The sequence below is a fragment of the Oreochromis niloticus genome, linkage group LG5 (genome assembly GCF_001858045.2).
Source record: "Oreochromis niloticus isolate F11D_XX linkage group LG5, O_niloticus_UMD_NMBU, whole genome shotgun sequence".
NCBI classification, from domain to species: domain Eukaryota; kingdom Metazoa; phylum Chordata; class Actinopteri; order Cichliformes; family Cichlidae; genus Oreochromis; species Oreochromis niloticus.
Window position 1 is genome coordinate 6,711,862 of NC_031970.2, and position 12,042 is coordinate 6,723,903.

Below are 12,042 nucleotides of genomic sequence, written 5' to 3' on the forward strand. Positions count from 1 at the left end.
TTCAGGATATTTAGCCCCAGTGTGACATTAAAGAAAGCAGTTTTTTCAGGTACTTGCTAAAATCCAGACAGCGCAGGCTGGGGGTAGGAAGACGCATTCAAGGCGGCGCGAAAACGCGAGCTCTTAACGAGACATCCAAAGCATTTAAAACGATGTTCACGTCAGTGATTATGCTTTTTGATATACTGCGCATCATGCTGATAAAGACCACTGTGCATAATGAGTACCTCTGATATGTTATTGCTCATAATTTTCCTTTTTTTTAAATGTGAAAGGCTTACTGTGTATTTGTGTTTTTGAGTAAAAAGATGTGTTTCCGTTCCGATGTCATTATGATATGTAATTATACTGGTGACGCGGTTTGGTTTTTGTTGTTGGCAACCTGTCGACGGCCGAGTGATGGGGTATAATTCTAACGTTTCAGTCAGTCCGTGAAGGCAGCACACCCCTCGTCCCGGGTGAGCGGCGTCACAGCAGCGCTGTGTCATTTCCACGGATAAATTACGGACTGTCAGAGCCGTCCCGTCCCCCGTGCTGTTCCCTAGCCTGGATAATGCGTGAGAACGACCGTTAGCACGCCTCTTTCTGCTCGTGCACACCGATGAGAACACCTGCTCTTTAAAATTACTCGGTTTAAAATCCAAACGGGAATGATCTTTCCGGGGGGAAATATGCCCCTCATCTCGGTGACTTTGGCGGTGCTCGCCGTCGTCCTCAGCACTTCTCAGGGTAAGATTGTGGCTTTACATCCAGGCCCCGCCGCTAGCTAACGGTAACGGTGTAACGGTTGATCCCTGCCTCGTTTTTCTCCTTTCCTTTTTCCCCCTTTCTTTTCTGCGGCACTGCTGCTTATTTATCCCGCACACCGAACCGCAGTCACCGTGATCTCATAGCGCTTTTGGCTGTTTACTTGTTAGCCCGGAGCCTCGGTGTTTATTTTAGGCCTAAATCACTGGAACTAAACGCTGTTCAGCGGACACGTTTAGCTCTCACTGGCTCCTTTATGACGGGAACTAGTCGTGCAGCAGTTCATGTATATATGAACTGAACTGTCGTTGCTCGTTAAATCTACTATAGTTAGCGGAGAACCGGGAGCTAGCTAGTTTTGACTCGTGCTTTACCGTTAAGATGCCTGTTCAGGTGAAAATCTGATTTATCTTCATGTAACTCATGGCTTGTACTGCGCTAAGTGACTCTTTGTACATACTGGAACAAAATTAGAAGTGTGTTAAAGCTTAATATATCAACAGAAATTAAAAAAAGCTTCATTTCATATTTAAAAATAAAAATTAATATCAAGTATTCATAAAAAAAACGCATTTATGATCTTTTAGTGGAGTCGGGTGACATGTCAGTTGGCTGATAATATACACGCTTTTTACATATAAGCAAGAGTTGTCCACATGTAGTCGATGCAAAGAGTCTTTTCCAAGTCTTTATATATTTAATATGCAGGAAATAACCTGGTATATCACTATTGTTATGTATGGTGTCTAATATGTGGTGATACAAAGCAAAAAAATGTTTTCTCCAGAAGAACTGCTCAGACTAGAGTTTAAAGACAGTGCTGGAAGGCTAATACGTAAAAAGTACTTTTTAATATAACTTAAAAAAAAAAAACCCTGTATGAATGCACAGATAATACCAGGCAGTATATATATCAAGATTTGAATAACTTTTGTGCTTCAGATCTGCATCAGCTGCTGCCTGGACTCTGTGTAGCATAGCAGATTCAGTGTGTAGTATACATCACTGTGCACTTTATGATCTGGCTTCCTGGCCCTTTAGACAGCCTAAGGGGACTACAACATTGACATATTTTTATATATAAAGCTACAATGCTCCCTGCTTATCTGTGAAATCTCCCTATCCCTGCAAATAGCTGTTCTGATTTTCGTTGCTCTTCATGGAACCCAGGATTTCTGCAGAACCTGGTAGATCATGAAAAACTGTCAGATAAAGTCGGTGGTACAGTTTAAAGCACTGGTCAAATAAAGATGAAATATATATGTGGTTTATTTTTCAGTCCCCAAGTTTGCATAATGTGTGACGTCACGGTGGCCACGTCTGTCTTTTATACAGTCTGTGACTCAAACTCGGGCTTAAATTTAAAAGTTTAAATGTTTATTGCTGTAATAATTGCCGTTTGTGGAATGAACTACACTGCATTGTACAGACCACACTGGTTTAAATGGCGTGGACTGATTAATATAATCAAATAAAACTCCTCCCAGTATGATGTGTTAAACTTAGGCTCATAAAGTTAAATTAAAACCTCTTTAAATGGTTTCAAATACAGAATATTGTAACAGAGGTAGGACTCACTGCAGCACGGCTGCTTCTGTTACTCAGCAAGTTAAGCTGTGTCGCAGTTGGCCCAGTGGTGCTTTAGAGACAGGCCACAGCAGTGCAAGCATCTAAATGATACTGACAGCAAACAGTAATAGATTTCTTTTTTTTAAATTAAAGCTTGTATAAAGCTGGACAACTTGCATTGTCAGGGCTAACACTCAAAGGTCATGAACCAAATTTAGTGTCAGCTAGTTTAGGAGCCAAGTCTATACAAGTCTTGGCCCAATACTGTGGCGTAGACGGCCTTTGTGAAGTTTCCATCAGTTTAATGCACTCGGCTCTGTACGGAAAAGCAGCTCTCTCGGGCTAAATGTGTCATCTTATTTACATACAGGCTGCAGCTCGGGTTGGATGACCTAGCGTAATGTTTTTTTCTGTGTGGAAAACAAAATCACTAGTACTGTAGTAAAGTTATGGGTTTTTAAAAAATGTAAACACAGTTTTATTAAAATGCGTTTCATTTATTTAAGCGTAGCACACATCAGTTGTGTTGTAAAACTCTTGGTTTTGCAGTATGTGAACCAGTCGTGTGTAGTCAACCCCCCAAAAGCCAAATGTGAAGCAGAAAAACCCAGAGTGTGTCGGTTTTCTCCCAGGCTCCACATGAAAACTGATGGATAAAAAAGCAGTGAAGCCTTCACAAACACACTGTGACCTGTAATTTAGCGCTGCCTTAAATTATACGATGTGGAAAACATAATCATGCGTTCGTTTTTCAGCTTAATTAAGGGCTTATAATGTGTTTATTCTTTCAGGAGACGGCATGTGTTTCGCAGGTTTGTGTGAATCATCATTTTTTTGTAAGCCCATAGACCGCGGAAAATAAACTGAGTTTTCTTTCATCCAGATTTTGTGGTGGCTGTGCGTGGATCTTCCTTAATAATGGCAAAAATTAAGGCCATTTTTGAGTTTTCACTCAAAAATGCCAAATATTTAATACGTACTTCATATTTAGATGCAGGACTTTGGTGCTTTACATCGTCTTTTAATAGAAGAGGTAACTGTCAGATTTACTGACAGTGAAAGTGATCTTTAGTTGCAGTCATTCAGGTCCCTTAAATCTCCTGGGTACCTTCCAGTACTGGAGCCCGAATCAGTTTTCAGCCTCTGCCACAGGGAACTGCTGAATAATGCATTGTGACTGTCTGGTCTGGAATAAGAAAAATGTAAGAAAGAAGTGCCAGGAAATGTTCAAAATACATATTTATGATTTGCTCGAGGCAACCCTGAGCTGGATCTGTAAATTAACAGTCAGGACTTTGATACAAACAAACAACGGCGTGTCAAAAAGGAGAGATAAAAAGGAAGATAATCACTTTAAAGAGCCATGTGAAGTAGCGTTTGCTGTTTTCCTCATGTCTCTGCTTCCTTCCATAGCCAGTTTTTTGATCACTTCCCCTGTTGTGTCATCCTCCCTTTCACTTTGTGTTGCTCTTGTTGTTTTGCAGTCAGTGGGAACGAGCAGTGTCTGTGGTACGTGGATAAAAATGGCACCTGGCACAACGGCTTCGACTGCCCTCTCATCACGTTCTGCTGTGGGAACTGCAACCGACGCTACTGCTGCCTGGACGCCTTCAAGATGATCACGGAGAGAGAGCAGAAGCGCTGCATGCTCTTCCAGTTCAGGTGGGTGTAGACGCAGCAGCAGGGGCTTCAGTTTTATTACTTATTTATTCATTTACTTGACATCAAGCGTCACGGTTTGTGTTCTCGAGTCAAGGCAATCACTGCAGGAGCTTTTTATCCCCTCGAAGCATGCACGTTGCTTTTTAGGAGGTAATTCTCACAGAAAACTATGACTTTCTAGACAGCTGATGGTTTTCCACAAAGCTCCGACTTACATTCCAGACCATAAGCATCGATGCTCAGTTTCTGGGCAACTCTCAGAAAGTCTCTGAAATGTCATTATTTCCAAATAATTTGTGACACTTTGCAAATCATCCTTTCTCAGTTTATTTAACAGATCTTTAGCTTTAGTGAAAGCCTATAAAATGTTGAAAGTGAGAAACGGTATTACTGAAAGGATTGGGATGGGGCCTTTAAAGACTGGAAAGGTTGTGTAAAGCCACAAAAAACGGCTAATGGATCGATCAAAGTTTAGGATAATTAGCAATGGACTGTTATCCTAGAAAAGCTGAAACTTTACACATTTTTAAATGTATATCCATCCATTTTCTTAGATGTTTATCAAACTCAGGGTTATAGTGGGGGCCGAAGCTGATAGCTGCTGACATAGGGTGAAAGTCAGTGTGCACCATCAGAGGCTAACGGGTTAAATCTATGCTGTAGGTACATTGTAACCACAAACTCCTCTGAAATCCCACTTTGTAACCTACGCTGTGCACCTCTCTGGAAATGTAACAGCCCACAGTGATTGTGATTGGCCGGTTCTGTACTGTCAATTCCTCCTGTGCATTTCTGGCTAATTCTTCACTGCAGTTTTTGAATGCGAATCGTCACATTGGTATAAGGAATAATAATCATAGCCAGAATATAAGGATTCACAGATGTCAGGAAATTCCTGGAGGTAGATTGCTGAAACTGTCAGAATGAAGTTGAAGAAATCTACACAGAAGTGGAAAAACTTGAGGGACAAATACTTTCAACTCTGGAGGGAACGAAAAACTGACCTCAGCCAAGAGAGGAAACCCAGGACGGCAAAAAAACCCTGACAATTTATTTGTTTATGTCGTCGCTGGCACTGCATATTAAACACTGCCACAAGGTAATCAACACATAAAACACCACGCAAATGCACGAGGGCTGGTCATGGCGTCGGCCACTTATGTGGATTACATCATAGTGAGAGACAGACAGCCACACAGTGTCACACCTATAGGCTGATTTAAACCTACAAATTAACCTAACATATCTTTGGACTTGCAGAGTACTCTGAGAACACACAGGAACGGGGAAAACATAGTAGAGGAAGCGTCTACTTATACGCTCTCATGGCACTGTATACAAAAGGATATTGAAAATTGATGTTAGCTGTAGATTCATAACTAAAGCCAAATGATAACACTTGTTAAAGATGGTAAAATGTATGTCTAGGTCTGTGAAGGTTCTCAGTCATCCAGGTCATCGTACTCTAAGGAGCTTGGAAAAAAAAAAAAAGCGTCTGGACTCCTTTAAGTGGCTTGAAGACGTTTCACCTCTCATCCGAGAAGCTTCTTGAGTTCTAGGGTCAAATGGTACTGGGACTCTCCATCATTTGACCCTAGAACTGAAGAAGCTTCTCGGATGAGAGGTGAAACGTCTTCAAGCCACTTAAAGGTGTCCAGACGCTTTTCTTTCCAAGCTCCTTAGACTGTAGGACATAATAATTGTAAAACATGTCTCCTGTGTGTTGCAGTGAAATGGAGTAAAATCATTACTCCTTAACTCTACTTAGTAACTTATTTGGAGCATTTAGCTGCCTCCCCTGGATTTCAATCAGGAAGTAGAAAGTGTAGTTTAGGAAAAAAATTAACAAGTAGACCTTTGAGTTTGTTTTTCACACAAACCATTAACAGAGTCAAGAATGGTCAAGTGAAGGTCCTGCCACAAACACGAAAGGACAAATGGATTAGACTTTGGTGTACAAATGTCACTGCGTCCCCTCTTGTTGTGTTATGTTGGGACTCAGGTTATGAAGATGCATAGACTTGTTCGCTTGGCTATAATATCTGGTCAGTGGTGGCTCAGCTTTCTGTGAGTCTCCTGTGATGAAAGAAATTATTTAGCTGGGAAAAATACTGATGCTAGTCTAAGCATGTTTGTATCTGAGGCTGCGGCATGACAGTTTTTCTCCACAGCATTTTAAACCATCTAGCACTGTTCAGCACCCAGCAGATAACTTGCGGCTTATTGAGCCTGGTGGGAGATCAGATCAGTGGGCAGCGGAGGCTAAGATAAAATGGAGGGCTTTGTTGCTTCTCTGAGATCATGAGGTGGTGGAATCTGGTCGAGACAGAGAGGTGGAGAGTTTAAGGCATTTGCTGGGATGCGATGTCGGGGTCAGTCTTCGCTAAATCGAAAGCTTCACATCACAGCCACCTTTGCTTTAATTCCCTCCAGAGTGAGTCATAATTAGCAGCACAGAGGGGGAGGAACAACATGAGGCTGAATGATCAAAGGAAGAAAGGGAATGCTTTTTAACTTACTTCCTCCACTCTTCTTCTCCTCAGCCCCACCACTTTAGCTGGAATTGCGTCTTCCATCCTCCTCTTTGTGGCCATCATTGCGACCATGGTCTGCTGCTTCATGTGTTCCTGCTGTTACCTTTACCAGAGAAGGCAGCAGAGGGGCAGGACACCTTATGATGGTGAGACCTCTCGTTGTCATGTCGATGATGCAGACGACCATGAAGTATGGATTTTCCTTTGTAACTGTGTGATCTTTTTCAACCCACAGCTCAGCAGATCCCCATGGCCAGCTACCCGGTTGAGCCCATGTACGATGCTTATGGTAAACCAATTTGCCCCTCAGAGTATCCACCCGTTGGATACCCTATGGCACCCCAATATCCTGGCATGCCTCCACAGTACCCGGTGATGCAGCCAGGACCGTACGTACCACGCCCGGTGGATCCTGCATACAGCCAGGGTAAGACCTGCATAACTTCCCTCAGCGTGAGCTCACATGGCTGCAGGGTTTCCTGGTCATGTCAGTGTATGTCAAATCACAATCAAGAACAAAAACTGCTTTTGCATGTAAAGCAACAAATGACGCGCCAACTTACTGTATAAGTGGTTCTTTGGGTGATCACCTGATCTCTCCGTAATGTTTTTTTAACTTAAATATTAGAGACTTTAGTGCAGTTCACCCCAGCATGTGTTGAATTTTGTTCTGTCCAATGGTTGGACATTGTCCTCTCTGATTAGGAACATTTCCTCTGTCGGAGGAGAACTGTATAGTGTCTTCACTAGTTTCACATTTGTAGCACCTCTCCTTGCTACTTTAACAACATTGTGTCATATTTTAATAATGAATCTTACTAAATTTGGGGACTTTTCCCCTAATGCTCCCAGCCGATTAAAACTTTCACTAATCCTTTGAATGGATTGGGACAATTTTCCAGCTGACTTGTGTTTAATCACTTTTTTTTTTTTTTTTTTTTTTTTTTCTTACCTCTATTCTCCAGCAACTGTTCCCATAAACTGTCAAATTTAGCACGGACGTTTTTTGTGCCCTCAGTATGAATTTTTATAACTTTGTTTTCATCCAGCTTCATTAAATCACCAAATACAGAAATATCAGTGACATTTAAAACTCTCTCTCACTCTTACCCTGTCACTATTTTGGTTTTCCAGCCATGTGTATTCTGTGTAGTCGTCGTCTCTTTCATGAACGTGTCTAGCTCGGAGCTAAAATACCGCTATAATCTGGGCACAAACTTCAAGACTTTCAGTGAAGCGCTGACTGTGTGTGTGCATGTGTGTGTCTTCTTTTTCTACTTGTTTTTCAGCCCCACCACCGTACTCTCCACCTCAGTATCCTGGTCACTGATGGGCTCCTCTTCACGCACACAGCGGGACACTACTGCAGCTGAGAGAAGGGACTGTTTCAAAAGAAGGCAGCAGCACTTTCTCCCTCACACACACGCACACGCACGCACGCACGCACACACACGCACGCACACACACGCACACACGCAGATGCAGTTAAGCACACAGTCACACGCTAAAATAACCGCTACAGCTCGATTAGCAGTGGGTTGCCTGTGAAAGAAAACAGGAGGCACTTTAAGTTCTGTTTTAGTTGTTTAGTTGCAGCGTCGTCCTACTTTTCCACAGTATTAATGTAAATCAAAGTCTGTCCTGCAATCTGACGCCTGACTCCTCTGGGCAGGCGTCACATGATCCTGAAAGCGAGGCGGCTTCTGCGTCTTGGCGCTGTTTCACCAGCCTCGTGATCTGAAACACTCACCTCAGTGACAGGGTGTCGCCAAAAGAGCGTGCTTGTTACCTTCTAGAAAAACATGCTGTCCCTCTTTATTTGGTAAAAGGAAAAACATGTTTTACCTCCTCCCCCTTGTTAAGTTTGAATAAATTGATAACTGCCTGTGGTTACATTCCAGGTAATCTCTGCCACTGATCCACTTTCACCAGTTATCATAGCATCACGTGCTTCTTCTTTGTCTTTGATGTTTCTAACTAAGCAAAAAAATAAACTGGAAAAAGGGATCCACGTTTGATTGCAAAAGTGATGTTTGGATCTGAGGCAGGTGGCTTTATAGATCTAAATGGTTATCCCAGTTCTTTGTAAGAAGCCCTTTGTCACCTGTTGGTTTAAACTTTGTCTCGTATTTCTAATATCTGACACGAGTAATTACTTTGAAGTAGTTTATTAGTGGCACCCTTCTTTACGATCTCGACATCAGCATGCTTCCCGGTCAAAGATATCTGTCCGCTTCTGCTTCTTTTCTGGTTTTAAATAAATTAGAAATTAGTCTTGATTAATTCCATAGTGACAGGTAGGGTGTTTCACAGTGAAATCCGTGTTAACGTCTATTCTTTCTAACATATCAGGACAGGGGAGTTGCAGGTCACGCTGCTTGATTAAAATAAAATATCCCGCCTTACAGTAACTAACCATGGGAAAAAAGAGATTAACTATTTAAATAAATATTTTGTAAATCTGTTCTTCAACTAAATATTTTATGATATTGTAACAAGTTATTTTAAAACCGTGTATTTTTATTGTACCATGAGATATGACGTTTGGCATCTTTCCATTTACTATTTATTACTATTTAAGTTACCTTTAACTGTGAATGGGTTCTCACCTTCTGGACTACGCTACGAAGCCAAAAATGACTACTGCTGAAAGATCACCTCTCTTTAAAGGACTCGTTTGACATTTTGGAGAAGGTGTTTGCTTTCTTGTTGATGGGTGCACATTTTGGTTTTTTTGCTTTTCCCCCCTTTATTGGCACATTTGATAAATTGGCACCAAAATATAGTTATTGTCTATAATCCTCTGCTTAAAAACAAAACAAAAATGCTACATTGAATCAGCAAAAATGATGAAGTTAGCAGTAACATTTACTGTAGTTGTATTAATTTTGTGCAGCATAAATACATGCAAAAATAATTAATAATTTCCTTAACACGGGTGTTGCAGCTCATAATGTTTTGCTCATCTTAACTGCTTCCTGGATACGTCAGTTTATTTGAACAAACTTGTACCCTGATTATGTTTTGTATTAAAGATGTGAAACAGTTCCCATCAAGCTGCAAAAAAAATGTAGGAAAATGTACATTTATCTTGCAATTTCGAGGCCTTGAAGTAGCAAAAAAAGGTTGAGCTGTTGGGAAATGCACTTATGTGGTACCCACCACACTCTGCTATCAGGTCAGCCCCTTTCTGCACATGTGTGGTTAATTATAGGAGAAGCAAGTGGCCGATAGCCTACCTCAGCATCAGACTAGAAGCAGGGTAAAGGTCTTTGTTTAAAAAAGAAACTTCCTACCAAAACTTAAAAAAAATCTGAATTCTAGCGCAGGGTGTTGCACAGAATAAACATATGTTAATAAGTGTCAGGCACTGTTTCCAGGCATTGAGATTCGATTCTGGGGGAGGTGAAGTCTGTTTTCCTCTGTCAGCGTGAATTTCTCCTGATCATAACTTCAACATGTTCCCATCCGTAACCCCAGCCGGTCGTCCTCTAGCCGTCCACCTGCCTGGCTCCTGGCTCTAACAGTCTTCTCATCTGGCTTTAAGTCGGCAAGAAAGCAGATGGTGGATTTCCCAAAATGTCAAACTGTCCTTTTCAATTTGTCCTTGCAGGTTTGGGCTCCAGTGAGGTCAGGGCCCATAACCTGTAATCTCCTTTAGCTTCGAGGGCATCCCTGATCCTTCTTTAAAAGGTTCGAATTGAAAAACACGATTCCTCCTAATAGGTGATCCCTGGATTGTCTTTTCAGGTGTAGTGTATTAAGCAGCTCAAACATAATGTTAACACCTGAGAGCTAATATTACTGTCACAGCTAGTCTGCAGCATAAATTACTCACTCCGATGCCGACGTCCACGTGTACAGATTTGTCGAGCCTTTGTAAAGCACAAGGAAGACGCTGGGATTTTCTTTGTAAAGATGCTTTCATAAGTAGTTTGATATAACATCAATGATGTTTCTGTTCATTTGTGCTTCTAAACCAACCAACTCCATGAGTGTGTTTTAATGACTTACATCAGGTTCAGAGTCTAGGTATGGCTTCATGTCTGTCGTCATATGGATGGTATGACACTGTAAAATAAAGTGACTGGAAAATGTTTATTTCTTTTAACATAAAATTTAACTTTGGAATGTAACAAACTGCTGTCTGTGTGTCTTTCTCAGTTTATAGAAAGAAGTGTGATTTTTATCTATAACACTGGCCACTAGATGTCTACATTCACCCCCAAAACAGCTTAAATGTGGTGTTTAAAAGTGTTTTATATATTAACAGGGAACTTGCACACTGGATGAGTTCATACCAGCAATACTGTTTGACTGAAAATACAATCATAATTCTAAAAAACATTATTTAATTAGTTTTTATTATAGCTTTATTATTAAAGTTACCCTCCTTTTTAAGTGTTTTTTTTTAAATATATGTACTTATTTTGCCTGTAAATATTTGCATATAAATATTGGGAGGAAAGAAATGAGAAAACAATGTAGGATTACAGGATTACTCACTGAAAGGCTGAAGTTGCAGCTTTTGAGATAACACATAAGTTATGTCAAGTAATAATGATTAAAAAAATATTTCTACTTTAAAAAATGCTTAGATGTTCTCTGAATTAAACAATTTCATTATTGTCCATTCAGTTATTAATTGCCTTTAGTTTAAATAAATTCTTCTCTAATAAAAATGACTTTTTTTCACATAACTTTGTTTTTGAAGTTTTTAAGATATGACTTAGTTAATACAAAGTAAAACAAAATAAGCTGAAGTAAAGTAGACATGATCAAGACGACCTGCTGAGGTTCAAATTAAGCATCAGAATGAGGAAGAAAAGGGATTTAAGTAACTTTGAATGTGGCACGGATGTTGGTGCCAGACGGGCTGGTATGAGTAGTTCAGAAAATGCTGACCAGCTGAGATTTTCCCACACAACCATCTCTACTGTTTACAGAGAGTGGTCCAAAAAAGAGAAAATATCCAGTGAGCAGCAGTTCTCTGGGGTGAAAATCTCTGGTCGATGCCAGAGGTCAGAGAATGACCAGACTACGTCAGGGTGATAGGAAGGCGACAGTAACTCAAATTTGTAGAATATTAGAAAAATGTGCCTTGATTTCTGTTGTCAGATTCAGATGGTCGGTCAGAATTTGGTAAAAACATCATCAAAGAATGGATCCACCCTGCCCTGCATCGGCAGTTCACCCTGGCCGTGGTGTAGTAGTGTTAGGGGGTAATTTCTTGGCACATTTTGGACCCCTTTGTACCAACTTTGTGTCTTTTAAACACCACGGCTTACCCGAGTATTGTTACTGACCACATTCATCCCTTTATGATAACAGTGTACTTGTCTTCTGATGGCCACTTCCAGCAGGATAATGCACCATGTGAAAAAGTCTCATCTCAAACTGGTGTCATGATCTTGACAGTGAGTCCATTGTACTCAAATGGCCTCCACAGTCACCAGATCTCAGTTCAATAAAGCACTCTTGGGATGCAGTGTAACAAAAGATTCACATCATGGATGTGCAACCAAGAGAT

At 40.8% G+C, this 12,042-nt stretch overlaps 1 protein-coding gene across 1 annotated transcript; it reads left to right on the plus strand.

Moving 5' to 3' along the window:
- The first annotated feature begins 423 nt into the window (after positions 1–423).
- shisa4 (shisa family member 4) lies at positions 424–10,648 on the plus strand. The gene is made up of 5 exons (XM_005458825.4): positions 424–729; positions 3,801–3,978; positions 6,522–6,658; positions 6,748–6,939; positions 7,802–10,648. Exons 1-5 carry the CDS (start codon positions 651–653, stop codon positions 7,840–7,842), a joined length of 627 nt encoding a protein of 208 aa, XP_005458882.1. The 5' UTR covers positions 424–650; the 3' UTR covers positions 7,843–10,648.
- The last annotated feature ends 1,394 nt before the right edge of the window (positions 10,649–12,042 follow it).